This window comes from Orbicella franksi, chromosome 13, assembly GCF_964199315.1.
Source record: "Orbicella franksi chromosome 13, jaOrbFran1.1, whole genome shotgun sequence".
Lineage (NCBI taxonomy): Eukaryota > Metazoa > Cnidaria > Anthozoa > Scleractinia > Merulinidae > Orbicella > Orbicella franksi.
Window position 1 is genome coordinate 11,856,902 of NC_138157.1, and position 27,787 is coordinate 11,884,688.

General features: G+C 37.2%; 2 protein-coding genes across 5 annotated transcripts in view; one reads left to right on the plus strand and one right to left on the minus strand.

The window, feature by feature from the left end:
• Positions 1-7,514, minus strand: part of LOC145466635 (Golgi apparatus protein 1-like) — a 29,143-nt gene extending 21,629 nt beyond the window's left edge. Inside the window, exons 1-8 of one of the 3 annotated variants that reach the window (XM_081450347.1) lie at positions 7,319-7,514; positions 7,106-7,168; positions 5,519-5,706; positions 4,905-4,934; positions 3,215-3,304; positions 2,824-3,033; positions 2,459-2,704; positions 1,864-1,914 (exon numbers count right to left, since the gene is read on the minus strand). In XM_081450347.1, the coding sequence (XP_081306473.1) occupies positions 1,864-1,914; positions 2,459-2,704; positions 2,824-3,033; positions 3,215-3,304; positions 4,905-4,934; positions 5,519-5,706; positions 7,106-7,168; positions 7,319-7,499 (1,059 nt within the window). In that variant the 5' untranslated portion in view covers positions 7,500-7,514. Of the gene's footprint in view, positions 1-1,863; positions 1,915-2,458; positions 2,705-2,823; positions 3,034-3,214; positions 3,305-4,904; positions 4,935-5,518; positions 5,707-7,105; positions 7,178-7,318 lie in introns of all 3 variants that reach the window. The other 2 variants (XM_081450346.1, XM_081450348.1) reach the window with 2 other exon arrangements.
• Positions 7,515-10,036: 2,522 nt separating this feature from the next.
• The window catches only part of LOC145466637 (Golgi apparatus protein 1-like), a 49,232-nt gene continuing 31,481 nt past the window's right edge, over positions 10,037-27,787 (plus strand). Inside the window, exons 1-10 of one of the 2 annotated variants that reach the window (XM_081450349.1) lie at positions 10,037-10,087; positions 10,119-10,528; positions 12,587-12,774; positions 18,688-18,717; positions 21,057-21,146; positions 21,453-21,662; positions 21,791-22,036; positions 24,671-24,721; positions 25,372-25,507; positions 26,364-26,590. In XM_081450349.1, coding sequence (XP_081306475.1) covers positions 10,381-10,528; positions 12,587-12,774; positions 18,688-18,717; positions 21,057-21,146; positions 21,453-21,662; positions 21,791-22,036; positions 24,671-24,721; positions 25,372-25,507; positions 26,364-26,590 — 1,326 coding nt within the window. In that variant the 5' untranslated portion in view covers positions 10,037-10,087; positions 10,119-10,380. Of the gene's footprint in view, positions 10,529-12,586; positions 12,775-18,687; positions 18,718-21,056; positions 21,147-21,452; positions 21,663-21,790; positions 22,037-24,670; positions 24,722-25,371; positions 25,508-26,363; positions 26,591-27,787 lie in introns of both variants that reach the window. The other variant, XM_081450350.1, reaches the window with a different exon arrangement.

Consider the following 27,787-nt stretch of genomic DNA (forward strand, 5'->3'; position numbering starts at 1 on the left):
TTGGAAAGCAAGAACTGGTTTTAGACTTCTAAAATTTGTCTTGTATTGACCGCCATGTTTTCCTGCGCAAGAGGTGTAAAGACCCTTCCCAGCATGCATTCTGATCACGTTCTGCGGACGTTTCTCGAACTGGTAACTAGACTGTTTAAACATAATAATGGCCAACAAGTAGCGATCGATTGTAACATAGATCTGTGATCCAGGTTGCATTGATTTTATTTCAAATCGGCATGATTTGTAGTGTTTTGAGCTTCTGGGATCAGCGGACATTCAGATGTATGGAGACCCGTATCTTGCGCAGAAGGGTTAATCTGTTAATCTGTCAGCCCTATTTATAGAGCATTTTCACGTGAAATCAACATCATTGAGCTTATACGTTACGTGAAATTACCATTTTGCTGTTTTCTAAGTGAAACTAACATCCTTGCCGACAAGCGTTAACGTGAAATCAACATTTTAGCCTATTTAGACCTGAAATCAACATCATTGAGCTTATGCACTGTGTGAAATCGACATTTTGTTGGTTTCTAGGTGAAACCAACATCCTTGCCGTCACGCGGTAATGTGAAATCAACATTTTAACCTATTTAGACCTGAAATCAACATCATTGAGCTTATGCGCTGTGTGAAATTGACATTTTGCTGGTTTCTAAGTGAAACCAACATCCTTGCTGTCATGAGTTATCGTGAAATCAACATTTTAACTTATTTAAACCTGAAATCAACATCATTGAGCTTATGCGCTGCATGAAATCGACATTTTGCTGGTTTCTAGGTGAAACCAACATCCTTGCCATCACGCGTTAACGTGAAATCAACATATAAACCTTTTTTGACCTAAAATCAACATTTTTGAGCTTATAGGTTGCATGAAATTGACATTTTGCTGCTTTCTAAGTGAAATCAAAGTCCTTGCGGTCGCGGTGGGCTGATCCTTTGTTATGATAAACCAAGGCGAGACTTTAACTTATAACAAAGGCTTGGCTTGGCTATTATAACAAAGGATCGGCTCTGTTTATCATAACAAAGGCCCGGGTTCGTTTATTTGAAGGCCTCAGCGGGAAAAGGGTGTTAGGTATTTTAATCAAAAGTGAGCTTTGTCGAAAACGCTCCAAATTTCGCATGTAGTTTTGTTTAGGTATGTTTGGCAATGTCCCATAGTTTTTCCGCTAAGCTTCACTTCGTTTGCGAGATATTGCGTATGCAAAAAAACCACTCGGTTTTCCTAGTGGTGTCTTCATAAACGAAGCAAAACCCAGCAGGAAAAATACAGGACCACGTTTTTCTATTACATTGAAGACCACATGCAAAAATTCAAGCCCTTTCGCAAAAATTTTTTTTTTCACCCAAATCGTCACTTAGCATGGTTTTGCACTCACCCCTTCAATTATGATAACCTCACAAAATTCTTCCAGCGCATATTTTCAAGAGAACCTAACCATGACATATACTGTCACTGTGAAAATGTGCCTAACACTAGCCCGTACACATTTACTCCTGAAGATGCTCCAACCTACAGTATAGCCCCAAGAGCCTATCTTGCCAATATACATGTACATGTAAGCACTGAGTGCATGTAGTTTAGGTTTCCTGTTTCTTTTACCAAGTTACATAACTGGAAGTTACACCTGGTTTCCATCTACCCAATTCAAATTTGTGGTGGCCACTTAAGAGTATTTAAAATATCGCTGCTGTGCAATCTTCTGCCTAGGTTACATCTTGCCACCCACATTTCAAATATTTATTAGTGAGAATACTGTGCGAGGGCAAGATCGAAAAGTGGTTTTCTTTGCACACTGTTCAAACCCAATAAATTGTTCATCAACATAACTCAAACATTCATAAGCAAAACACGTTTCATACCTTTGCGTCCTTGGCTTCCAGTTTCTGTCTCTCTGTCAGCTTACTTCGACACTGTATGGACAACAAAACTGACTGAGACAACAGACAATATACATTGTAGTCATAAACACAAACCAGAAACTGAAGTACATTTAAAATCTGCATATTGTGGATTGAACAATCTGCAGGCTAAACATTTTGGCATGTAAACCAACATTTCTATAGAAACCTATCAGGGCTATTAACAATGACAGACTAAAGTAATTTTTCAAATGGAAAATTAGAAGAAAAAAAGAAAGAAACTGGGCAATTGCAGAATCTCTTGTAATTTAATTATATTAATTTTTCTTGTGGAATTAATTTATACATAACAAAATCAATAAACAATTATAGCAATTAGATCTTAAGCTCTTTATTTCTTTGTTTTCTTGACTTACAACTCGGACAACTTGATTCAAAATTGGGTCAACTCGACTTGCAACTCAATACCTCAACACATTTGACTGGTACTGTAGATAGTCCTATAATAGGATCTTATAAAGGATCTTACATGGCCTCTTAGAGGATCTTAACTTAGCATTGTATCAGGATCCTGGAAGGACACACTGCAACTTACTTCATCACTCATGGCTTCCTCAGACTTGTGTTTCTTCAAACATTTGTATACTCTTCCCTCGCCTGAAGGAATCTCCGCACAAAATCTCTCTCTGTCATCTTTACAAGCATAGTACAGAGGGCGGTCCAGATGGTAGTCATCAGAAGACAGTTCAGCTAGACGATAGATTTGTTTCTGACATTCCTGTGATAATTTTTCCTGGTATTCTTCAAGGCATTCTAGTACATCATTTTGAGAGTGGACATCCTAGGAAAACAATCAAGAATGATCAACTGAATCATGTGAAATGACATGAATCTATTTCAAGAAATATTAAAAAATATTTAGGAACCAATACTCCATAAATCACTGTTTGCAACACAAACCTCTTCGTCATCTTCTGTTGGAATCCTGCCACACTTAAACGTGTTCACATCTTTAGCACAATTATCCAAAAAGTGTGAAATCAGACGGAAATCACTGAAGAAAATTGCTTGCATTTTGGTCATCATATGCTTGCATGCAGGAACTGTCAGATTCTGTCTGTGTTCAACTAAACAAGCAACAATCTGCCCTGGTTTTTGACAATCAGACAACTATAGAAAGAAATGAAATGAAAGATGTTGTTACTGCACTACAGATTTACACAAAGTAAAAAATCTTTTTCTTATAATTGCCAACTTAAGATACACGGGGACCAAGATAAATTTTAACAGTTAATTATGTTAATTATAATTATCGGTGGTACTAATTTTGAAACACTGTCACAACAATTACCAGTTCTAGATCAGCCACACAAAATCTTTCCTGCACAGCTTTTTCAAACTTTTGATCCTTGGCAAATGTGCGTTTGTATTCCCACAGCATCTGAAGATAAAAGTATAAGGGCATGAGAATGTTAAATCTAGTTTAATGCTTTCAAACCACCATAAGTTCTTCATATAATGATACAAAGAGTCTGCCCATCTCATCATCTCATTCCCAAAACACAAACAATTTCTGAAATGCATCATGTTGTTAGACAGTGGTCTACCTTAAGCAACTAATGCTTCAAATACTGTTTTACAACAACATCATTATTTTATTACTGAATTAACTCCCTGTGAAACCATGCCAACATTTTGATCCTTACTCTTGCTTCTCAGTGAAATTAAAGCAGTATTCAGTCATACAATATTTAGTACTTTTTATTGAGTCATGTAATTCAAAATGACTAAACCCTTAATGTCCCACTATTGAAAAAAGAGTACAAGCAGCACTTTAAATCTATTAAAGTACATGTGTGCTGAAACATGCTGGAAACTGCTGTGCCTATAGCCGGAGACCACAGCAGCATGGTCAGGACCGTCAATAAGGCCCGTAACCTGTAATACCTGCTACAGCTGAGTGTGCTTGATGGGCCCTTGATTTTACAGGTGAACTTGCCTCACTCAGTGGTTGATACAATTCACGTATAAAATAACAAGTTTGTTACAGGTGTGAAGATCAGGCTCTTGGTGAGTCAAAACTTAATAACAGCCCTGATGGTGATATTTTAAAGTCATATGAACAAGACTTTCCTATGGCAAAGCATGATAAGTAGACAAACACATAGCAATTTTTCTTGGACAATTCTGTCCAAGGGGGAAAGGCGTAATGAAGTTAACCCTATGTGAAGCACCAACCTGTGAGACAAGGCCAGTCCACAACACCGGGAACTACGTGCCCTACTCTTTGCGCACAGTTATACCAAGTACAATTATACCAAGGTTCCAGGTAAGTTTTACACAGGTAGGGCTGGGTATGAGTTAGGAATTGTAACAGGTCAATAACAAAGAGTCCTTTAACTAAATCCACAGAGGATTTCCATTAATTTGTCAACTCAGACAGCTGACCTTACATGTCATATATTAGACTCAGGTCCTGAGACCCTTCTGCTATTCAGAGCACTATAAGCACAGGGCAGGAAAAAAAAATTGAAATACACTTGCCCAGTGCACCAGTAAATTTCAATTTTCATTCCAGTCTTTAAGCTTTTCATTGAAACCACAGGCTTTTTGCTGTTGTTACTGTATTTCTCTTATGTGAATATGCAAGTGTTGTACTTTCTGTTTCAAGGAAGTACTTTTGCTAAATGTCAAGGTTGTTACATGAAAGAGCGAACATCCTTCTTGAACAATGTTTCAAGGGAGCCATTTCACACTACTTGGCGTCAACTACATAAAAAAAAAAACCCTTTCAACCACCTATAACTAAGCAACAAATTATCCCAATAATTTAAGGGCAACCAAGCAGTCATCAGGACAACCAGAGCCAGGGGTAATTTTGAACACTGTTATAGACTCACAAGGCTACTGAGGCTACTCTCACTTGCCCACCAGACCACTGATGTTCTATTTTCACTTGTGCAAGAGCAAAATTTCCTAGCCCTGGGCAAACGGACCCAAGTTTTTTCCTGCCCTGAAGCACAGATAAAAATACAACTTACATGATGACAATCTGTGGTCAAATCATCCTCCTGAATAGAGAAACATGAAACAGAATTCAGTGAGTTGATAATGGTCACCTAATAACTGCTGTACAGGTAACCTAATGTTATATAAATCACGTATTTATCACACAGCTAGCTCAGCAAGTGGCCAAGATAAACCGAAATCCTGTGCTGTTATTACAAAACAGTTGCACTCTGCTTACAATGTATACAAATTCAGCTATTTCAAATTCCTGTTATTTCAAACTCAAACCCACGATGCATTTCCCTTGGATGTGCCCAAGTTGTCTTTTTTAGTATTTTACTATAAACTATTTTGAACATGTATGGGACAAAAACTGTTACAAGTAAACTGCTTAAAAAGATTTCAGGACGAAAACACTTTTCATAACAAAACATTAAGTGTTACAGTAACATTAGTTTACTTTATTTTTGGGGCCGTTGCACAGAAGATGTGTAACATTTTTTCTAAGATTCAAATCTTTAAATATAATTATACTTCTTTATTACAAAATGGTTAATCATCATGGTTGTTCTACTCAAAGGTAAATCACATGATTGTTTATGTAAAAAAAACTCAATACATTAATCTACAAAGTAACAAAACATACCTTGGCCTTTTCTTGTAAACAGACAAGAAGGGCAAAGTTGTTTCCTTTGGGAATTTCAGGACATAGACGAGTAATGTCATCGGCACAATCTGACTGGTCATCATCCAATCTTTGTTTGCTCCCTGCAAATCTGATTTTACCCGAATCAACTCCCCTCTCTCCTTGGCTCTTTGAGTTGGAAGAATCACCTGCAAGAACAATTGAAAAAAAAAAGGTTCTATTCTTGTTCCATAACTGAAAGTGCTGGAAACGTTGTGATGTTTGTGTTTAACACCCTATGGTGTTCGGTGAAATGAAATTACATGTATTTGCAGTGCTGTGATTTCTTGTTAGACCTTTCTTGGACCAAAGATCAAATGAAAGAAACTGAACTATGTAGTTTATTTCTGTGAAATTATTAGTTTCTGTCAGGAAGCACGACTTCAATTCCTGGAAATTTAGGTTGTTTTATCACTTGGCAGCAGTGGCTTTTCGGGTCAACTTGTCAGTCATTTTCATGGATCTTCATACAAACTTCTTCATGCAATCAAATTATGAGGCTAAAATATACATGTTGCCATGATGGTGTTTCACTAACTTTTCCCACGGTGATGCAATGTTCATTGATTTCTTTTTTGCAGTATTATCTTGTTCAGAGTCCTCCCATGTCCCCCTTTAACATTCTGTGAGGATGTTCGGGTATGCAAGTCAACTTAAAAACGTTGAAAGGGAGTTTACACTATATACCTTAGTGGGACAAGGGGATGGGGGGAGGCTTACATTTATTGGATACAATACTATTGTTCTTATCAGGCAGGGCACTGTACTGTGAGGGTCTATTTAACTTACAGCGTAAAGGATTACAGAAATTGATCTTTTGAGTTTTATTTTTTCCCGCAAGAACCAAATTTACACTCAATGACATCTTCTGTAAGCCCCACTGTTTTTATGCAAAAAGCACAACATTATTCAGTTTTAAAATAACATAATTGGGTCTCAATGTCATTGCTGTTCTTATTGAATAAAGTGAATTTCCTACATAAACCTTAGCACATTAAAAGTAGCCCTACTGATATTTAAGAGCATTTTAGAACGTGTGCCATAATTTGAGCGAAACTAATATAAATGAACATGCACATAGTATATAACTCTCGTACACGTGTTAAAAGGGTTTTTTTGTATGTGATTTCTCTAAATATTACTATATCACAAACAAAATCATTGGGAAAATATTCTACAATAAAGGGAATGACAAAACACCTAAATTCCAAGGCAAATGGTAGAATAATAATACTAGCGGCATATGAATGACCTGTTTCGTATACTGAATGAACTGAAAAGAAATGTACCGGTCTATCGACCGAATCCGCTTCACAGCTGTCCCGCATTGTTTATTGCATTTGGAAAAAGACGACTTAGTTTCATTGAGTCTTACGATAAAGGAAAACCGGAATGGTATAAAAGAGAAAAACAAGCCTATTATGATGCAGTGATATGACCAACCGCGAAGTAAAACCAGCTGAATTCACGCTAACTAATCAGCGCCTGAGAATATGATAATTTTATGGCAGGTCACCTAGCAAGTCTTAGAATGCACACGTAACCTACCTCTGCGATCGCGTATTTCGTCTGTATTTTCTGTCTGGACTCCTTTTGAGCGAGGTTCATTTGCTTTATTATCAAACACAACAACAACAAAAAAAATGCCAATTCACTGCTATATTCTAGCCCTGCATGGGAAATAGCAATGCCAACTCAACCTACACAAATGTCAAATGACATTAGCTCAACGCCTTTTGAATTGAAAAAGATTCAGCTTACTTGCTACTGGTTCGACTTCCCTCGCAGTATTCTCATCTATTTCCGTCCTTTTTTGTGTATTAACTTTCTTAGTAATTTGTTCATCGGGAGAAGGTGAAGACTCGCTCAAATGACTCCCTAATAAAAGAATTATTCCCAAAGCTATAACTCTCCGTAAGGACGCCATGATAGTTTTCGGCATTGACCGTCGTTACCGGCAGACTGGACACGAGTGAATCAACCAATAACAAAGCGATACGTCTTTTTATTTCACGCTCTCAGTGTTTTCAATGGCAGCTCTCAAATGAAACAGCTTTTCACCTCGTCTATTTTACTGAACTCCTAAGGTATTGCATAAGTGCTCTTTTGTCGTAAGGTACCCGTTACCCTCTGATAAAACACTTCAAAAACACACATCATTTACGATCATCTCTGTTTGTGAGGTCTTGAAATAGCGTTTAACTGAATAATTAGCCACGTTGGCAGTTCAACGGGACATCGAGGGTATATTGTCTAAGATCCAAACAGCTGTCTTAACTGATCATACGTTATTCTCATTTCTTTAGGATATTTTCTTGCGCAAAGATGGCTGGTTGTCGCGAGGAAGTGTTTCGATGGCCAATCCATACTGGTACTTTCGGCTGAACTAAACTGTATTCTTTTACTATCATTATTATTATTATTATTATTATTATTATTATTATTATTATTATTATTATTATTATTTTCATCATTATTTCCATTTATTGTACTCTCCTGGCTTGCAAATAAACATGAAAGGCTGGAGACCAGCTAACTCGACACACTACAATACTTGGTTAACTTCCTATTCAAAACATTGACATTCCTTTAACTGAACTTTTTTCTTGAAATTCTATCATGAGAAACCAAAGATAATAACAATTAATAATAACTGCATTTCAATAGCGCTAAAATTATAATAATATTCTAAAGCGCTTTTCATAATATGATATAAAATATTAAAACAGTTAACTATTAAACGGCAAAATATTAAAAACGTTAAAACAAATTGTAAAGCTGTCTCTGTTGCTCAAAAAATGAAACCCTGCAGTCAATCATTGGGACGTGTCGCGCATTTTTTAATATGACCCTGAACCCAGACTGTACGTAACGTCTGTAAACCATGAAGTTTGTTAAATCTACCCCAATGAATATCTTATTCACCAGGGGTTTTAAGAGACGATCAGGGATAAAAACTACGCGTAGAATTAAATCGAACGACGCTTCGACCTCGCATCGGTCATTGTCGAATTTCTCCCCTCAAATAAGCGCCCCCTTCAAATAGGCACCCCTCCTATCGGCCAAAAATTAAAATAAACGCCTCCCCTCGAATAAGCGCCCCCTTCCCCTTCCCTTTTTTTATGGAAGAGTAATGAGACAACAGAAGATGCGTCGTTTAATTTTGGATGTGTTCAATCACAAACAAGAGATTATTGACTCATGAAGCACTGCACGTTGACCGTCGCAACGGATGGTAGTGAAGATCTGCTGATTCATTGCCTAAAGCCCGACCAACCTTGTGCAGCACGCCGGGCTTAGACCAGCTAAAGAGGTTATATTACGTAGTGATTACGATAACGATTTGAGAAAAATTAAATAAGAGCTCCACCCCTTTAAGCCCCTCCCCCGAATAAAGGACCCCGTCTTCTCCTAAATTTGAAATAAGCGCCCCCGCCGCTAATTCGAGGATTTAACATTTTTCAGTGGAATCTGAAAATAGGTTGGAAAAATGTAAAAAATGTTCGGTAAATTGATCTTCATTTTTGTGCTTGTTTTCCACATTGACTTTCTTGCTGGGGAACACACCTCACCAGGGAAACTAACTTCTATCGGCCAGAGAGAAATAAAATTTACCAGGGATTTAAAAGAAAAAACCAGCACTGGCGGAAGGGCAAAATACTTAACCCACTAGGAGCTACTAGGCCGGGTTTAATCAGGTCAATTACAGAAGGTTATAACTTGTCAGTCGAACCTCACTCAGTGAAGTTGACGTTTTCTTTGCATCAAGTTTTACAAATCTGTTCGAATGTTATAACAAGTAATGTGAACTCGCTTTAGACGGGTCTGTACTCTCTCCCAAACTTCCGCTCGTGCTTTTATATAAACAACCGAGTTTTTACATCGAGGGCCTATGGTCTGAAAAATGCCTGCGGAAATTTTCTGTTCTAGAATACAAGCATTAACACGAGAAGTTGATTTCCACTTTTGAATAAAAAACGCAAAAAATTTTCTATCCTTCACTAATTTCCCTTCAGTTTGTTGTTTGATACCTGTAATTTTAGAGGATTTTTTTCTCACTGTCTGAAATACTTCTTTACCTCGATAGAAACACAAAGACAGCACGAGCAGTTGACGTGGTGATAACAAGAGGAAAACAAATTTACATTTTAATAATGGGAATAGACGATCGATTTTCCCTTATTCTTCTCTCTTGTCCAGAAGAAATAGAAAACATTTTCCTTGTTTCTAATCCCGGGGGTTACTCCAGGAGGGGCTCCTGGGTTACTCCTTATATGGGCTATATAGGTACGTGCAACCCCAAAGAGTATGGTTTGGTTTTTCATAAATAGGGTATCGATTTTGGCTTTTTTGGTACTCTATATTTGATATGGGTATGTTTTTAAGAAGAAGCCACTTTTTCATCATTATCGAAAATAAAATCATCAAAAGCTCTTCACAAATCATGTTTACGGCAATTTAACATTGGTCATTGGGAACTAATCAAAAGGCAGCTCTGAAACATGGTTTTGATTTACGTGTAAGGGTCAGGTCATAAATAGGGTTTCGAATTTTTGGCCAGGTCATAAATATGTAAGGTGGAGAAAATCGCATATTTTGGTCATAAATAGGGTCAGGGCCGCACACCCCAACCAATTTGCCCGCGGAAGTGGGCTCGATCCTGCGCCAGCACTCACATACCTCAGCGGATTCTCCTGCCCAATATTCGCAGCAGGGATCAGCAGGGATGCGGGGGCATTCAGCCGGAGTGTGAGCAGGAGTAGAGTCACGAGCATCATAGTTGACAGCTCGCTGATCCTCGAGCTCGAGATAAGAATGAAATCATGGCGCCCTTACAAATAGTATCATTCTTTGGAATATTTCTTTTAATAGTATGCCATTTGGGCGATTCCTCAAATCCTCTTGCCTCAACCAAGGGCAATGAGACCAGAGTTGATGCAGGATCGTCTGCAAACGCTGCAAAGGAGAAAGGTGACAATATTGCTCAGAAACAACAACAAGTAGCATTTATAAACTTTAATCGTACATGTAAGGAGTTCAGTTCAAAGTAAGACAAAGTTAAATTCTTTTGTAGTCTCAACTGGAGTCATTTTTGCCTGTATGGACTTTAACTAAAGAAAAGAAATGCCAATTTTTGCAATATCAGATTCATAGACAAGATTCCGCGTTCATATAGGTAGGCTGTTTTAGATTACTTGTTATTAATTACCGATCAGTATAAAATGCAGAGTGCATGAACTTGTGCCATTTTATGGGAGTGAAAGTTTTTCTGACTAAGATAATCTTGCTTACAGCTTATAAATGTATAATTTTGCTAACTATATGCGGCCAAAACAACTTAGCTTGAAAATTTGCATTTAGAGTGTGCAATGGACAAACATGGAGGATGAATATAACGTTTAAAATATAGCATATGTGCTGCTCTTCATTAATACAGAGATACAAAAACTGATATGGAGCTCTGTGGTCAGTAACCAGTCATTTAGCCCTCCAGTCGATAACATTAGGTCCTAACTGTTTACCCCCAACTATAAGTTGATTGGCCCCCAACCAGAAGTTGAGAACGCTGTCAATTTCTTGTTCTTTAAGTGTGAACATGGGGGTTAATCGACTTCTAGTTGGGGACTAACCTGACCTAGCCTAGGGGCTAATCGACTTCGAGGCTAAATGACTGGGAACCCTGTGGTCAAAGTGCTTTGGTGTAGAGAAGTTGATAATTTTAATTTTGTATTCAAACTACTGTAGTCAGAGAAGGGAGTTATTGACTCTTTTCAGCATCTTCACCATAGAAGCCAGACATTGACCACTCTAATTTGACTGCCATAGGATATAACTAAAATACAAAGCTTCTTGAATTGGCCTACCAAATTTTCCCTAATCTTAAATAGTCTTAGAGGTGAAACTTCAGTTGCCTGTATCTTGTTTAAAAAAATCTTATGATTCTAAGATTTTCATGTTAGCCTCTGAACCAGTAACACTTTGAACAAAAATTAAGCAGTAACTGGTGATACAACATGAAACACTTGACTGGCAAAGCCTGCAGTGTAGCCAGACATGGCGCAAGATCCTACATGCATATATAATTATTCTGTCTCGGCAACAGCTCCAAAAAGCTTGTTCTGATATCCTGCTGGTTTTTATGGATACATGTATCCAATGTATAGCCTTGACTTTGCAATTTAAAACAGCATCTGCTCATGGGTCATGTACTGTAATCAATGCTTCCCCTAAAAGGCCTACTGTTTTCAATACTTAGATGATTCTTTTCAAAGCTAAGATGGGAAAAGTCACAATTCAAGTGAAGTCAGATTTACAGGAGGCTTTCAAAGATGGAGTGATGATGATAGATACAATGTGTGCAGATGAAGTCACTCCCATATGTCCTCAAGGGCTGTCATTAAGGCAAAAAATCTTTGGCTACTAGTCTCATCTCACTTTGCTGTTAATTTTGGCAAAAAAAACAAATTGAAATACATGTGGCTAAATGTAATTTAGGCAAAGTTAATCTCAAGCCAATATAGGCATCAGTCACCTCCATTTACGTACATGACCTGTGAGGTGACCTCAATAGCTTTCAGCTCTCCTCCTGGCCTGTATAATTATATTTTGTCGCATTGCAACTGAATTTGGCAGATCATTTGCATCTTGAGCTGATCTTTGCACATAAAGGAAACAGTTCCCAAGCTCATCTACTGGTCAAGGGTTTTATGAAAAGTTGTGGCAAAAGTAATTGTAAGACATGTCAACCCTAAAGAAAGTCTAAGCAGTGACTTGTCTCCAGTGAGGAAATGGGATATATTTCATTTTGTATCATTGTTAACGCTGTTTGTTTATTAAATTGATCACATGTTAACTTGTCACAAATTGGCCTGCTACATGTAAATACATGTAGCTGTGCTGTTCACAGACTTGAATCACGGATTTCTTCATTTGAATCATTATTGTAACCCATTTGATCCTGTTTCTAGCACTTTCAGTTAGTGTTATGGAACAATTAATAGAATCCTGCTATCATTATTGTTCTTTCAGGTGATTCTTCTAATTCAAAGAGCCAAGGAGACAGGAAAGATGATTCAGGTAAAATCAGATTGGCAGGGACCAAGCAAAGAACGGATGATGACCAGTCAGATTGTGCCGATGACATTACTCGTCTATGTCCTGAAGTTCCCATAGCAAATAACTTTGCCCTTCTTGTCTGTTTACAGGAAAAGGCCAAGGTATACTTTACTATCATTAGATTCATGTGTTACTTTGTAAAGTGCTACTATGATCAAATTTTTACCCCTTGAATTTCTAGGTTTATCACATAGAATTCCACAAAAGATCAAAAATGCTGTTTACCATTTGCAAATATCTGCATTGGTTCCAGAGACATTTAAGTTTGAAAAATGTGTAAAACATGCAAATGAAATGACTGATAATGTCATACACTCAAACCAATATTATAGAATGTATATAAATAAAGCCATCTTAGTCAATTTGCAGCAGAGACCATTAAAACCTGGTAAGCTAATAGTTTTACATGCAACACACCTACCGCTATAAAAATTTCTGTTCCCATAGCAACACATTCCTTTTCAGTCCCATCTACCCTGATTTCAATATTTTAATGATTTTCAGCTTGAAAAACATTAAAGAAGGCTATGAACGTAAACTAACGTATTTATATTCCTACTGGATCATGCAGATGAGGTACCATTGGCAAATGTATTAATTGGCTGAGATATCTTTGTTCATCATATTTGATCAAAATTCAGTTGCCTTGAGTTTATGACATCCTCACTGATTTGCATATTTTAAAAACTTGAATATCTCTGGAACAAAAAGAGATATTTGAAAATAGTAAACAGCATTTTTCTTCTCCTACAGACTACTTGTCTATGTTTTAATGCAGTTAAATGCAATTTAACAGAGTTAACAACAAAGAGCGCTTGTGTTCCCCTGGTAGTCAGCAGTGTCGACACATGTGTGCATGTGTCGGAATTCCACGTGCTCGTGGATCGTAGCGTGGCGTACATACAGGAGACATTTTCTGGCATTTTGAGTAGTGTGGCAGCTCATTGCCCAGGCAGCTCATCTTCTAGGCAGTTCCCCTCCCACCCCCTTCCCCTCCCTCTTTCCACTGTTTCAAGAGTGTGATGGGTGCCTGTTCCTCTTACTGCGTGGGAGCTCATGGCTGGGTTGCCAGCATTTGCCAGCCATGGGAGCAGTCTTCATCTAGGAGCTGGCTGCCAATAGTGGAAGCTCCTGGATGTCTCAGACACCCAACCTCCATTTTAGCGATGCAGTTGTTAAAAATGACTTAGTTAAGAAAGAGACCGCTGAGTTTATATCATGAATAAATTTATGTGATTCACCTTTGGAACAAAGAAATGTATTTAATACCATTATCTGTTACTTAACATTATCTTTGAAGTATGCACATTATTCTTAAATAATTATAAGATTTATGATTCAAACAGGTTTGTTCATGATACAGTATAACTGCTGACTAGTATATGTGGCATTTGACGAAAAAAGACTTCTTAATAGTTAAAACCATTTTGAGACTACACATGGTGCACCACCAGAAAAATTAGTTTCATAAACCCATTGATGCCTGTGCGACCCATAACCACCTGTCATCACCTTTGAATAAAATTGGCATCCCCTATACTCAAGTTCTGCAAGAGGAAAAGATCTTTCCAATGATACCCAGATCAGAGTGATTGTATCAATGGAGCATGAAATATGCATGAAAATGCTTAGAGATTTGAGTAAAAAACTCTGAGGAAAATACCCCTCAACTAGACTTGGCTACTACCTGCTAAGAATTTCTCATCTTGATGATGCTTTCTTGGGAATTCTTCAACTGGGAGCAAGCCCAGTATTAGGTCAACAACTGCAGCAAAAAGATAAGACCAGTGAGACAATCTCAGATAGTGCAGAGTGCAATTGAAGGCTTTCCTGCAAGAAGGGCGTATATAGCATTTTGGGTCGATTTTTATTTTTTGCAGGATCGAGGTAATTTTTTGCAGACTGACTTGTTTTGACATGAAAAGCATCGTTGCATAATTGTTTTTGTTGATTTGCGCTTTGTTTTTGAGAAATAATGTGTGCAAAAAAACTCAGTTTTCCAAGGGTATCTTTAACCATGACTGGTTAATTTGACTTTTTCACGTCAAAACAAGTCAGTCTGCCAAAAATTAGCTCGATCCTGCAAAAAATAAAAATCGGCCCAAAATGCTATATGTGCCCTTTTTGCATGAAAGCCTTCAGTTATATTGATAGCTCTGGCATGGTTAGTCCCACAAGTACTCCACCCCTGCTCAGTTCACTTCCGGTTTGTATTTCACCTTGGTGGTCTGCTAGGATGTTTCATGGTTGTATTTTCATTCAAGGTCCAAAAATCCTTAGTGCAATTACTGTTTGTCATGACACTCTTTAAATTTTACTCTGGTGTTTTACATTGATTTCATTCATTTTAAATTCAATATTACATTTAAGAAGCAAACCTGACAATTAAGCTTTTCACGCCAACTTTGTAACTTGATACCTTTGTTTTCCTCTTGAAGGTCTGTAAAATGAAACTCTTGTTTTCTCCAAAACACACTGAAGATGTGTTTGTTTTTTCTTTCACCGCTGGAGATAAATGAAAGAAAGTTAAATATCTGATGAAGAAATGGAAGAGAAACGAATTTGTTTTACTCAAAATGTAATTTTCTTTCACTGATAAACAGGAACTAATTTAATTATCAAATAGTCACGAATACCACATTCTTTTTCTTTTGGCAGTGCCACCTTTGTTGTTAACAGTAAAACAATTCAAAATTAATACACAATGATATCGAGCACAGCGCTACTTGCCGATATTATATTCTGCATTGGTGGATGAGTCTCTTGAAAGGCTGATTAAATTTGCACTTTCATTAGACAATACGGCGTCTGCAGCAATATCTGAGCACTTTCCTAGTTTCTTTTGTCACAAATTTACAATTTGAATAGTATTAAAGCCACTAACTCTGGAACTTTGTGGTCTCTCTTACAGACGCAATTAAGGCAAGAAATAAAAAAAGCTGCAAAGGAGAAGCAATATGTTTCCCTTCTTTATTTGAACCCTGACAAACACACTCTTGTAGTTTGAAAATTTTGAACCGACCTTTGGGTAATTCTAAAAGATACGCAGTTTTGCTCTGAAAAGGGAGATGTGGTGCTACTTGAAAAATAACTCGGTCACATCACATGACATGTAAACCAAAACCATCCCAATAGTGCACTCTGTACTAAAAAGGAGAAAAAGGAAAGCCGGAAAAAAAAGAAAACAAAAAACCAAAACAAAACACAAAAAGCCTAAAGACATACACTGTACGTCACTCAATTAAGTTTTCATTTGTGCACATGCCCGAGCAAAAATGTCATAATATGTGATGCTAGTGAAAAGAAAAGTTTGCCTTGCAAAATAATGCCTTTTTGAGTAGATTGGAGCTAATTTAGCTCATATCCATGCTGAAATTTCAAAAATGTCTAAAAATTGTGTTTTTGTGTCAATGGGTTAAAAAGTGAAATAAATGTAAAACTGCACATTGAGATAAAATTGGGTTTTGGATAGAAATGCTTATTAATAAATAATCCTAATATGAGACAAAAGAAAATAAATATCCACTGGTTCATAAAATCAGGGTTCTCCCGAAAATTTGAAGTAGAGGGAGAATAACTTTGAGTAGGCGGCGGACAATGCTGATAAAAAGATGTGGAGTGGTTTTATCGGAGCCACATGGAGGGGGGGGTGACCCCAACCTTTCATTGGGGGGTCCGGGAGCCTCCCCAGGAAAATTTTGAAAATGGGGTCCTAAAAAGTGTATTTCAGTGTATTTTAAGCAATCATGGTTTTGTTCTTTTCTCAAAGAAAAACAATTTCACTGAGAAAAACATACATGTTAGGTAATGTGTTAGTTGAACAGGTTAATCATTGTCATCCGTATCAAATTTGAAAAAAAAATATCAAAAACATCAAAAACATTCTCATTTTGTGGTCAATCACGCGAGTAACAACAGATGAGAAAGCCAAACGAGAAAAGAGTTTTGCTGACATTGAAGGCACTAGATTGAGGTTTGACATTCGGTTAAAAGACAAGTTTTGAGTGGCTTTAACATAGTGCTAGGGGTGGATTTCATTGAACGTGATGAAGCTTGTGATTAGTAAATGTTGTAAGCAGAAGCCTGTAATACTTGGGGAAGTTTCCCGCGGATTTAAGCTCAGAATTTTTTGTGATTAAGCGTGCGGACCATCATCAACATTTTGAACCTTTGCGGTAGTTTGGGTTTTTCGTTCATGATTTCAAAAATGATAAAATTAACACAATCAAACTTAAACTTGGCATATTTTGCAAATGTTTCGCTTTATGATGAAGCCTTGAAATAGTGCATGTATTTATTCATACTTCCCTGCTCAGTAAGCTTGCTTGTTTCATATCTCACTTTCAATATTTACACAAACATCTTACAGCTGCCGAGTTTAAAGATTGTGTCAGATCTTGCAAAGTTTGTTTCTTTTGTTGAAAGAAATCTTTGCAGTTATAATTTGTTCTTGAAAATCCTCCATGTGCGAGCCAAGCACTGGGTTGCATGTTTTTGTGGTTAAAGAACTAATTAAATTTCGTGTACATTCACAGGAGATAAAAGAACTAATTTTAATTATATTTTTGAAAGAAAACAACTTATGACCTTCGTTTGTGCTTTTTCTATTTTCTTTTCAATTTATCCCAGGTACTGAACAGCGGTTGCTGGGTTTTTCGCTTCATTTTCAGAGGAAAAAATGAGCTTTAAGGTCATTCCTCACATTTGCATTGCGCATCCTTACTGCGCATAATTTATGGCGTCATTAGTGCGCGCTCGTGCACGCGCATATTGAAAACATGATGGATTTCTCTTGATATTGAGCTCTGTCAGTTGAAAAATGGCTCTAGCTCACAAACGAGCATGGGCACCCCAATTTTTTTTCCAGTCATTGTAATCAACTAATCATAAGCTTTGCATGAGAAAAGACTGATCTAATTTCTATTGCTGAAAATTGAATAAATAAGAAAAATAGCAGACACACTGTGGTCTTTCCTATTTTGCAGTCGGTAACCATGTCAAGAAATTTGGTTCAAATTTTTAATCAAGGATTTAGCTTTCTGCCTGAATCAAACTTAAAATGTTTATTTGTGTTCGACACAATGCATTGACTGTAGTTTAATGCGTATTCTTTTGAGTCTGGGTTCACAAAGATTTTACAATTACTGGGAATGCGTTCTCATAATAAGCATCAAATAATGCCAAAATGGGGCATTTTCAATGCCTCACTACTCCTTAATGAGCATGGGCACCCCCCCTTTTTTATTTCAAAATTGGAGTTATAATATGACAAATATTCAGTGGACAAAGTTTGAACAAAACTCTATTGTCACTTTTATTTCAGAGGAATTACCTTGACTTAACCCCAGCTGTCAAATACTTCAATACTGCTGTCACGGCTCAGTGCCCATGTCACGTTTTTGGCGGCAATTCTCACGGGCCGAATGATTCCAGATTTCTTTTATCTTACGGCTATAAGAGTTGTATCTTTTAATCGCTACATATTTGTTGAGAAAATTAGACATATTGTTTTTATGCTTAATTTTATAGACGGATAGGCTCACATTGTTACAAATAATTTTTTTCATAATTTATTTACTATGAGTAGCCGGCGTGCTAAGGACGACTAGACGGTGAATTTCGCCGGTCACCGGAGCTTACAGAGAACTCTGTAAAATTTGTATTTCATGCAGCAGAAAGGATAATGCAGTCTTAATGCAGAATTGAGCGAGATTTTATGGGACAAGGGATGGATTGATGGATCTTGGGATGCAAAATTAGCCTTACAACAGCAGCAGGGGTGAAAGCAAATGACATCGTCATGTCAGCATGCAAGATGACGTGCTTTTGTTACACGACTAGGACAACTGTTTATTTTACAGGTTCATGAACATGACTTTGAATCGTCTTGGCTGTGACAGGCAACTAAAAGCAGAACCTGCACCCAATTTGTCTTAATATAATTATGTTGTCTGAATTATTACCCGTAATTGGTGGTGTGTCTCATTGGGTTCTGTTTCAATGTTTCATTTCAGGAAGATGATTTGACTGTGGAATGTCATCATGTGAGTTAAACCTCTTTTACATGTGTACTTGCAATGTTCCAGATGGGAGGGTGGTTGCTGGTCAAAAATTTAATGAGAAGTTCACCTATCTGACCTGACAAATGAAGGGAAAACCTTTGATGTTCAGTGGAACCCATATCTACTGATCTGTTGCAATTCTTCATTTGACACCAGAGTTTTGTAGAGTTTTGTTTCTGTACCTAATATTTCCAATCAGCTTTTCATTTAGTAATTTGTGCAAAGATCTATATAGTTTTGAACATGGATATTATGTCTGGATCTTGAAAACTGTGTCAATTTCAACAAAACAAGCGGGCCATTTTTCCAGGAAATACACACTTGGGCTTTTTCAATCAATCAATCACAGGCAGTCTGTCCCTGCACAGCCTACACGTAACCCACCTAGCTTGTGTATGGCCGGCTGGCAGCCAGTCCCTAAGCCTGCACGGCATGGTTGTCCTGCAAAGAAAATGACAAGTTTTACTGACAAAAATGATTCTCTCTCTGTGACCCACCCCGTCTCCCTGGGTTAAGTCCCTTGGGGCCCGGCTTGGTACCAGTTGGTAGCCAGGACCCTAGGCTTGCTACTGCAACCCTCCTTGATGGAGGGCCCCCTGGGTTTTCAAGCACCACAATGGCCGGACTGCCAGCCATTGTCCGCAGTCAGACGAAAAAGTTTTGCATATTTTTGACAGCTTTTTCATAAATCCAGACATATATAATTTATATATAATATAACCATCTTATTAATATGATTCTAATAAAGATATATTTATCATCATGCCAATTTTACAGTATGGCTACTTACTCTGTAGCGTTAAGGAGTAATTTTGTTTCAATCTGGCCTTGAACAACTCTCCTATTTGGTTACCCAGTGTTAATGGAACCAGATGTACATGTACATTGGTGTCACTCATCTTGAAGGGTCAGATTGATTGGAACTCTTTTCCACTCATCGTCACACAAGGAAAAAATGTGTGTCTTTTTTATTAAGCTATTTTTTATCACACAAATTAATAACATCCAATTACAAGGGATGAACATGTGGCTAAATAACCTGAGATTCCACTGAGGACAGGGCTTGACACTAACTTTTCAACTCACTAGCTTAGTGGCTAGTGATACCTCAGATATTACTAACCAAAAAAATTTTTTTCTAGCCAAACGGTTTTCTTTGAGACTTCCTCGCGAAAATATCGAGACCCAGAGACGTCATTGTAAAAACTGTTGAGACTTCTTCACAGACAGGCACTGTGGAAATGTTTCAAAAGCAAAACAACTATCTGAATAATACGGCAAACTGTTGTTTGCAAAATTCGACTGCTAAAAATGGTTAATTTAACTGTTCAAGGAAATAAATCTTTCTCATCCAATTATTTCTGTACATAGTAGTAAGTTTTGTCAGTATGCATATGACGACAAATCACCCATGTGTTGTTATGCTAAATGAAATGTTATCCCTTTACCGTTCCACATGATTTTGTGCATGATTTTATCAGGAAGCTCATTTTTTTCCTACTAATTTTGTAATAAAAAAAAAAACATCGGTTTGTGCTTTCAGAAAATAATGTCTTGTTTGTCAAATATTTCTTTCAACATAATAGCATGTTCCATTACCGCCTGGCAACATGATACATTAATGAAATTGTGACCCAGTTTCCAGGACATGTGTTTGCGTTTGTCTTCCTTGAGGAAGACAGAAACTACTGTAGTCTGGCCAATTTCATTTTGTTTACCAGCCAAAGTGGCTAGTGGAAATCAAAAACCTACTAGCCAAAACTAACCGTTAGTGTCGAGCCCTGCGAGAAGTAAAAGTGACAGACAAAAATGTTGGCCAGCATAGTTTCACAGAGACTTCTAGTAAATGATGATGAGAATCATTATGGTATATAATGTCTGACAAAGATTTGGTTAATTGAGTCAGCTTTCCAATGGTAACTACCGACTAAATTTTAGGGAATTGTGCTCCTGTACAAAGTTAATAGAGGAAAATGAAACCTGACAAATTTCTTTGTGGTAGGTTTTTGTTTGCTTTTTTGGCTTTGACGGTGCACATTAGTTGTTTACTCCGTATTGAGGAGCTAACCAATAGAAACGTTTTGGTTGCATAATTCATTCATAGTGTGTAAGCGCAACAAAAAGATTGTGCACGGTCATGGACCTTCCAATTTAAATCTTGCAATTGGTGTCTTTGCAATTGCACCTTTGATGTTTGCTGGGCTTCATAACCATTCCACTCTATAAACTATGTCCTGCAGGTGTGCAGAGACTCAAGAATAACGTATGTCATACTGACTTATAATTAGTAGTGCTAAATGTTGTCTTATTTTTGTCTTCAGATGTTGTGGGAATACAAACGAACTTTTGCCAAGGATCCAAAGTTTGAAAAAGTTGTGCAGGAGAGGTTTTGTGTGGATGATTTAGAACTGGTAATTGTTATGAAAATCTCCTCTTTCAAATATTGCAAAAACTAAAATCACTCACAGCAAATGACAGTTAATATTTTTTATTAATATTATCATCCTTAAGCTAGGACAGGAGACCTGTGTTTCCAGGAATAAGATGAAACTTTGCAAAGGAAGAGTACATGTAATTGCTGACCTCAGTCACCAGGGATCTGTTAACATGATCTTTTGAGTAACTTGGCAATCTTAGTTGTATTTTTATTTTAAGTATTTAACAATTATCTTTGATGCAGTAACTACAATAATCTGTTATTAATGTTCTTTCTATAGTTGCCTGATTGCCAAAAACCAGGGCAGGTTGTTCCATGTCTGCTTGAACACAGACAGAATCTGACAGCTCCTGCATGCAAGCATATGATGACCAGAATGCAAGCAATTTTCTTCAGTGATTTCCGTCTGATTTCACACTTTTTGGATGATTGTGTTAAAGATGTGAACACGTTTAAGTGTGGCAGGATTCCAACAGAAGATGACGAAGAGGTTTGTGTTGCAAACAGTGATTTATGGTGTATTAATTAATTCTGTAATATTGATTCTTGCATGTAATAGTTACTAGTCATTCCTTTTAGATTCATCTCAAAGGCATGTGATCATGATTGTTTTCCTAGGATGTCCACTCTCAAAATGATGTACTAGGATGCCTTGAAGAATACCGGGAAAAATTATCACATGAATGCCAGAAACAAATTTATCGTCTAGCTGAACTGTCTTCTGATGACTACCACCTGGACCGCCCTCTATACTATGCTTGTAAAGATGACAGAGAGAGATTTTGTGCAGAGATTCCTTCAGGGGAGGGAAGAGTATACAAATGCTTGAAGAAATACAAGTTTGAGGCAGCCATGAGTGATGAAGTAGGTTGTGGGATGGTACAAGCATTTCCCCTGTTATGTGTATTAGAATGATATATATATTTTGTGGAATTTGACTTTTGTTTTGTCTTAAGAACAATAAAAGTAGTTGTGCAAGGAAAAGCAGCCATGAAATGATCATTATTTTTGTGCTCTCCAGATTTGACGTGAAGTAATCTCAACCTCAATAAACCATAAGCACTTAACTAGTTGTATCTGTCGGTAAATGCCAGTGAGTGAATGAACCTTTGTTGATGAGGATAATCAGGGTTGCCACAGTCAGGGAAAAATCAGGGAAAATTAGATTTTATTCAAGTTCAGGGAAAAGTCACTCAGGAGTTTTATATCAGGTCAAGGAGTTTTTAAATCCCTAATCAAAGTCAGTGGAAAGATATTTGATTAGAAATCCCAAGCGATTCTGAATAATGTTTTGGTTTTGTAGTGGACAAATTCTCTTAGCTTTGGCATTCTGTAGGTGTAAACACTACAGAAATCGGCATCACAGTTTGAATGCATTCAGGTTTTAATTGTGGTGTGCATAAGTGTGAGATTGAATAAGCATGATTGTGGGTGTGTGGTTCAAAAACTGTGGTGAATGTCCAACGGGATAAACTCTTAGAATAATACTTCAAAGCTCACAGCAGTGAAATGCAGCCAAGAACCAGTAAAACTTATCTGCCTGCCACTAACAAGCACTGACAAAAACAAAGACAAAACTATGCATAATGATAATTGCTTAAGTACATGTACTAACAAGTAGGTTAAATAATCCCCAGGGGTCATGGAGAAATGTGAAACCCAAACGCGAAGAAAATTCTAGTTACTACAGCATACTATAATATTAAATCTTGATCCCAATGCACGAGCACAGTTGTTCAAAAAAACAGATACCCAGCAGTCAAAAATTTTAAACCATGAGCTAGTATATATTTGACTATTATGAACGTTTTATTTTATTTTACGTATCTATGATAAACACACTTTTTTAACAACTGGCCATCGAATGAGAACTGCAAATCTCTGCCATCACTCAGTACCTATCAACAATGTCACTCAGCCTGTGGTGAACTTTTGTCGTGTTATGTACTTCCATGGCAAAGCCAAGTGAACAATTCAATGTAGAGACCTGATAAGTTCCGAAATCCCATGGTACATGTATTTCTACACAGAAGTCAAGTATTCTTAGCAGGTTCGAATGGAAATTATGGTGGAAAAACGGAAATAATTGGGTGCTGACTGACGGGTAAATAGTTTCAAAACCGTGCCTGTGAGTCACACAAAGTTCAGACAATTTGTGACTGGCAAACCCAAAAAATTGTATAAAATCCCTTGGTGTTTCTGACCAAACATCAATTACTCAAATACTCTTGGGAGGTTTCAATTAATACTAGCAATAATTTTGTCTGGAATTGATTATCTATGAATTTTTGACAGCCGGGTATCTAGTTTTTGAACAACCGTGCCTGTGACCATGAGTCAAGATTTTCATAGTATGCTAAGGCGAAGAGAATTCGTCCACTACAAAACCAAAACATTAGTTAGGATCGTTTGGCATTTCTAAATAAATATTGAGTACTCTCAGAGCTAATTTCAATTGTAATTTTTGAATCTATTGTTCAATAAGAGTTGACTCCAGAGTCAGAGTATGAAAATTGTCTGAGTGTTGAAGCCTTGAGATTTTATGGTATGCCCAAGCTCGTAAAAAGCTAACATAAGAGTTGGAATCGCTTGACATTGCTAAACAAAGATCTACTGTACAGTTGTAAGAGGAATTAAATGAGTTATTCTGGGGAATTTCTAATAATATTAATTTCAGAGTGCCATTTAGGCTAGTTTTTTGAAAACACTTCCCGGCTGCCAGGTATCTAGTTTTCAGAACTCTACTCACAAAGTGCACTCATTAGTTGGATTTGAGCTCCTTTAACTCTGTCAACACGTTGGTTGCAATTGAAAATGAAAGAGTGCTTTCGCTTGAATAAACAACACACATTCGAGTCAATTCCAGAAAACAACTCGGGTCTTGATGAGCCTATCAATTATGCGATTGAATAACCTTAAATAAACAAAACTTCAGGCAAATAAACCAAAATATATGATGTACTCCATGCCAGAAAGACTTAACACTGAAAAACAACCTGGAAGTTCAACCCTTTGAAGCCCTGTGGCGTCCTAAAGGAAATGGTGTTCTGATTGGCTCATCCCAAATATCAACAAAATCCGACTACATCCTAATATGGCCAAAAAAATCTCACAGCAACGGAAATGATCACTTACGCAAAATCAAGCTGAGAAATTCTGAGAATTCTTCTGGGTAACCTGCTGCATAAACCTTCACACTACAGTACATATGGTGCTATATCTGTAGCTGCTGTCTCGTCAGACTCGCGTTTTCACTCATCTGACTCGTTGGGAATAAAAATACTTTTCTTAATAATTAATACTAGTGAGAAAATTAATAAATTTCAATCGCTGTCAAGACATCCTAGGTTAGTGTCAGTCAGCTTTTGAAAAGCCTAATCCAGGTTCTTAATCAACTTAGCTGTTACATATAAGTTTTCACTGCACTTCAGTTTCTGGTTTGTGTTTATTGCAAATTATCATTGGATTTTTTTCTAATGATTTTGTCCTTTTGCACAGTGTCGACATAGGTTGACAGAGAGACAGAGACTGGAGGCATTGGATGCAAGAGTATGTTAAAAGTTATCAGTGAATGTTTGTGTTCTGTGATAAAGGGCTCACTTCCTCCTTTCTGCTCCTCTGAGACTAGTAGTTTTTGGCTCAGATGAGTTGAAATCTTGACACCCTCCTGAAGACAAGAAAAATTTACCTCGTCAGTGATTCATCTAACAGTGCATTTCCCAGGTGCATAATGGCTAATTAATTACATATTTTGGAGATGAGATGATAGATAGCAAACAGGGCATGTAGTGCCGAGTTGGCTATAGTCATTTCATATCCAACAAGCGCAAGTGGAATAATTATCTTTATTATTTAAAATGCCCCCAAAATATAGAAAACTAAAATAAGATAGAAATAAAAATGCCCCCCAAAATTATGCACTTATTTTTCCTTTTCATAGAACATGTGATAATGGCTCATATACTGTGCTGTGATGTGTAAACCAGTGAAAACTCTTGAATTGCATTATCCAAATGATCCAGTTTTCAATAATAATGCGTAATGCATAGAGTTTACGTGCAAGTAAAATGACCTATATGAATTCCTAGAATTCTGGTGTCCATCCTTTTTAAGACAGACATCTGTTTACTCTACCTGTTGCTTGACAATTTATTAATGTCAAGTCGGTGTTAATCAATTTCCTTATTTCTTCTTACTAGGCCAACTATCCATTGATGAAGAATTGCTTGACATTTTATCAACAATACAGGGATCAATATGAATGTGAAACAGGAAATGCAGGACTCGGAGCTCTACACAACACTGTGCTTTGTTTGCAGAAAGCTATACAAGATGGTAATAATATCTTGAAATAAGTAGTATTCTTGAATGCACAAGGTTGAGGCATGTTGATGGGAATAGAGATTGGCTAAGTCCGGGCATGTAATTTTGTACAGTTCTTTCAGGTGCACATTGCACACAATGTCAGGGTACACAGGAAGCGGCTTTTCCAGGTTAAGGAACCCATTTGGGAAAGCTGGAACCATTGTACAGTAGCCCAAAGGCCTTTCTCAATCAGAATGGCCTATTTAAGTAGGTACTTGCTGGTCTAGCAAGTGACAGATAAAACCCACTACAGTTGGACAGGATAATCCATTAGCCCGCAGTTATCAGACAGGACTTTATTTGCACTCTGAATGTACTTGCATTTCCCAAAAATTCACAAGAATTAATTATGAGTTAATTTATAGTAAGCAATTCTCTGCATGGTTAACATTGAGTTGAAACATCTTTTTGGATGTCCCTACAATCAGCACTCAGTTATCAGAAATTGATTCGAACTGTCTAGGAAATCAATAAGTCATAGGCATTTCGCTTCACTGGTCTGAGAAGGTCAATCATCTAAATAATGGAAAACATTCTGCTGCATGTTGGTACCATTTATATTGTAATATAATAAGTGAGTTCAGTTACAAATTCTGTGTTACTTTACATCAAGTGCTGGATTAATGAAGCCCGCCTTCAGTGTTGTTGGAATACAAAGGAGCTTCAGCTTTAAATCTCATCCCTGTGTTTTTTTTTTCTTTTCTTTCTTTTGGTTGGGGTAGGTTTGATCAGCACTTACTATATAAATAGGCTTAATTATGGCTGCAGGTAATGATGTTCGATTACTGTATCATTGCACATAATTTTGACTTTTGATGACCTGCAGATCAAAAAGTTAGTGGCAAGTGTCAGGCAGAGTTATTTGATCTGAGGCAACAGCTGATGGAAGATTACTCCATCAATCCTGAGATTGTTGTAAAGTGTGACATGGAAATTCAGAAACATTGTAGCAAAGGAGAAATGAAGGAAGGGAAGACCATCAACTGTTTAATGGACTTGGCAGTGGAGAATGAGGGAAAGGACGACATAATCAGGCCACAGTGCTTCATGGCTGTAAGTACATGTACCTGTAACAATAAAAGAGAGCAGAGGCTATAAAAAGTCTTTTTTTTGCCATGTACAAGACAATTCTGACTTGAAATAATAAAATAGAAAACTCAAAAACACATTTTACTTTATCCTTTACTACTACCCTGTTCTTTTTTGACAATGTTACAGCACCATTGGCATACATGGACTGCATAATTTGTGGTTCATAATAATAGTAATGATAATGGTTCAAAGTGTAGTCTCCATCTATGCTGTGTACAATATCAAATTGATTAAATAAATCTATAAAGCTAAAAGTGACTGTCTTAAAGTGCATGCATATGACATGAAAAATAATTTCTACTTATTTGAAAGGCCTTTCAAAATACGAATATCACGAGGTAGCATATTCCACTGCTTTGCCGCAGCATAACGCCACGACTTAAGACCATATCTGGTAGTGTTCACTTTAGGTATGGAAAGATTAAAATTTCCGTGAAGATTGTACGCTGTTCTCTTCTCAGTTATAAGATTTTTGAAACTGGATGGAGCCCTGCCTTGAATAATATTGTTCACAGTCAGTAACATGTCTTGAGTGCGACGATTTTCTAAGGTTGATGTTGATCCGATACGCCCTAAGAGCGCTTCGTATGTCAAGATCTTGTCGCTGTACACAAATCTCAAGGCCCTCGCATTTGTTCTTTCCAGTTTTTCTATATTCCTTCTTCCACAGTGATACCAAACCTGACTACAATAAGAAAAATATGGTAAAATAAAAGCTCGATACAAGGATTCCTTCGTTTTTTAAAGTAGAATGTTCTTTAACCTACTTAGAGCATTTATTTGGCTCCCCACCTTGCGACAAATGTCCGCAATGTGTGAATCAAATTTTAGTTTTTCGTCTAAAGTTATGCCCAGTAGTTTTATCTCCTTGGATACTGGAATCTCTTTACCCGCACATTCGATGCTGATGCCACACTGATTTGCATTTCCTAACACCATGGTGTTATATTTTGTTGGGTTGGCGATCATTCCGTTTTGTTTAAACCAAGAGGTGGCATTGAACAGATCTTGGTTAATCATGTTTTCTACTGCGCGGGGACATTCGTCTGAAGCATGTAAATTGGTGTCGTCTGCAAAGCTTAATAAGCTGCTCTCGTTTACAGCATAGGCCAAATCGTTCATAAAAATATTAAAAAGAAGCGGTCCTAATATTGACCC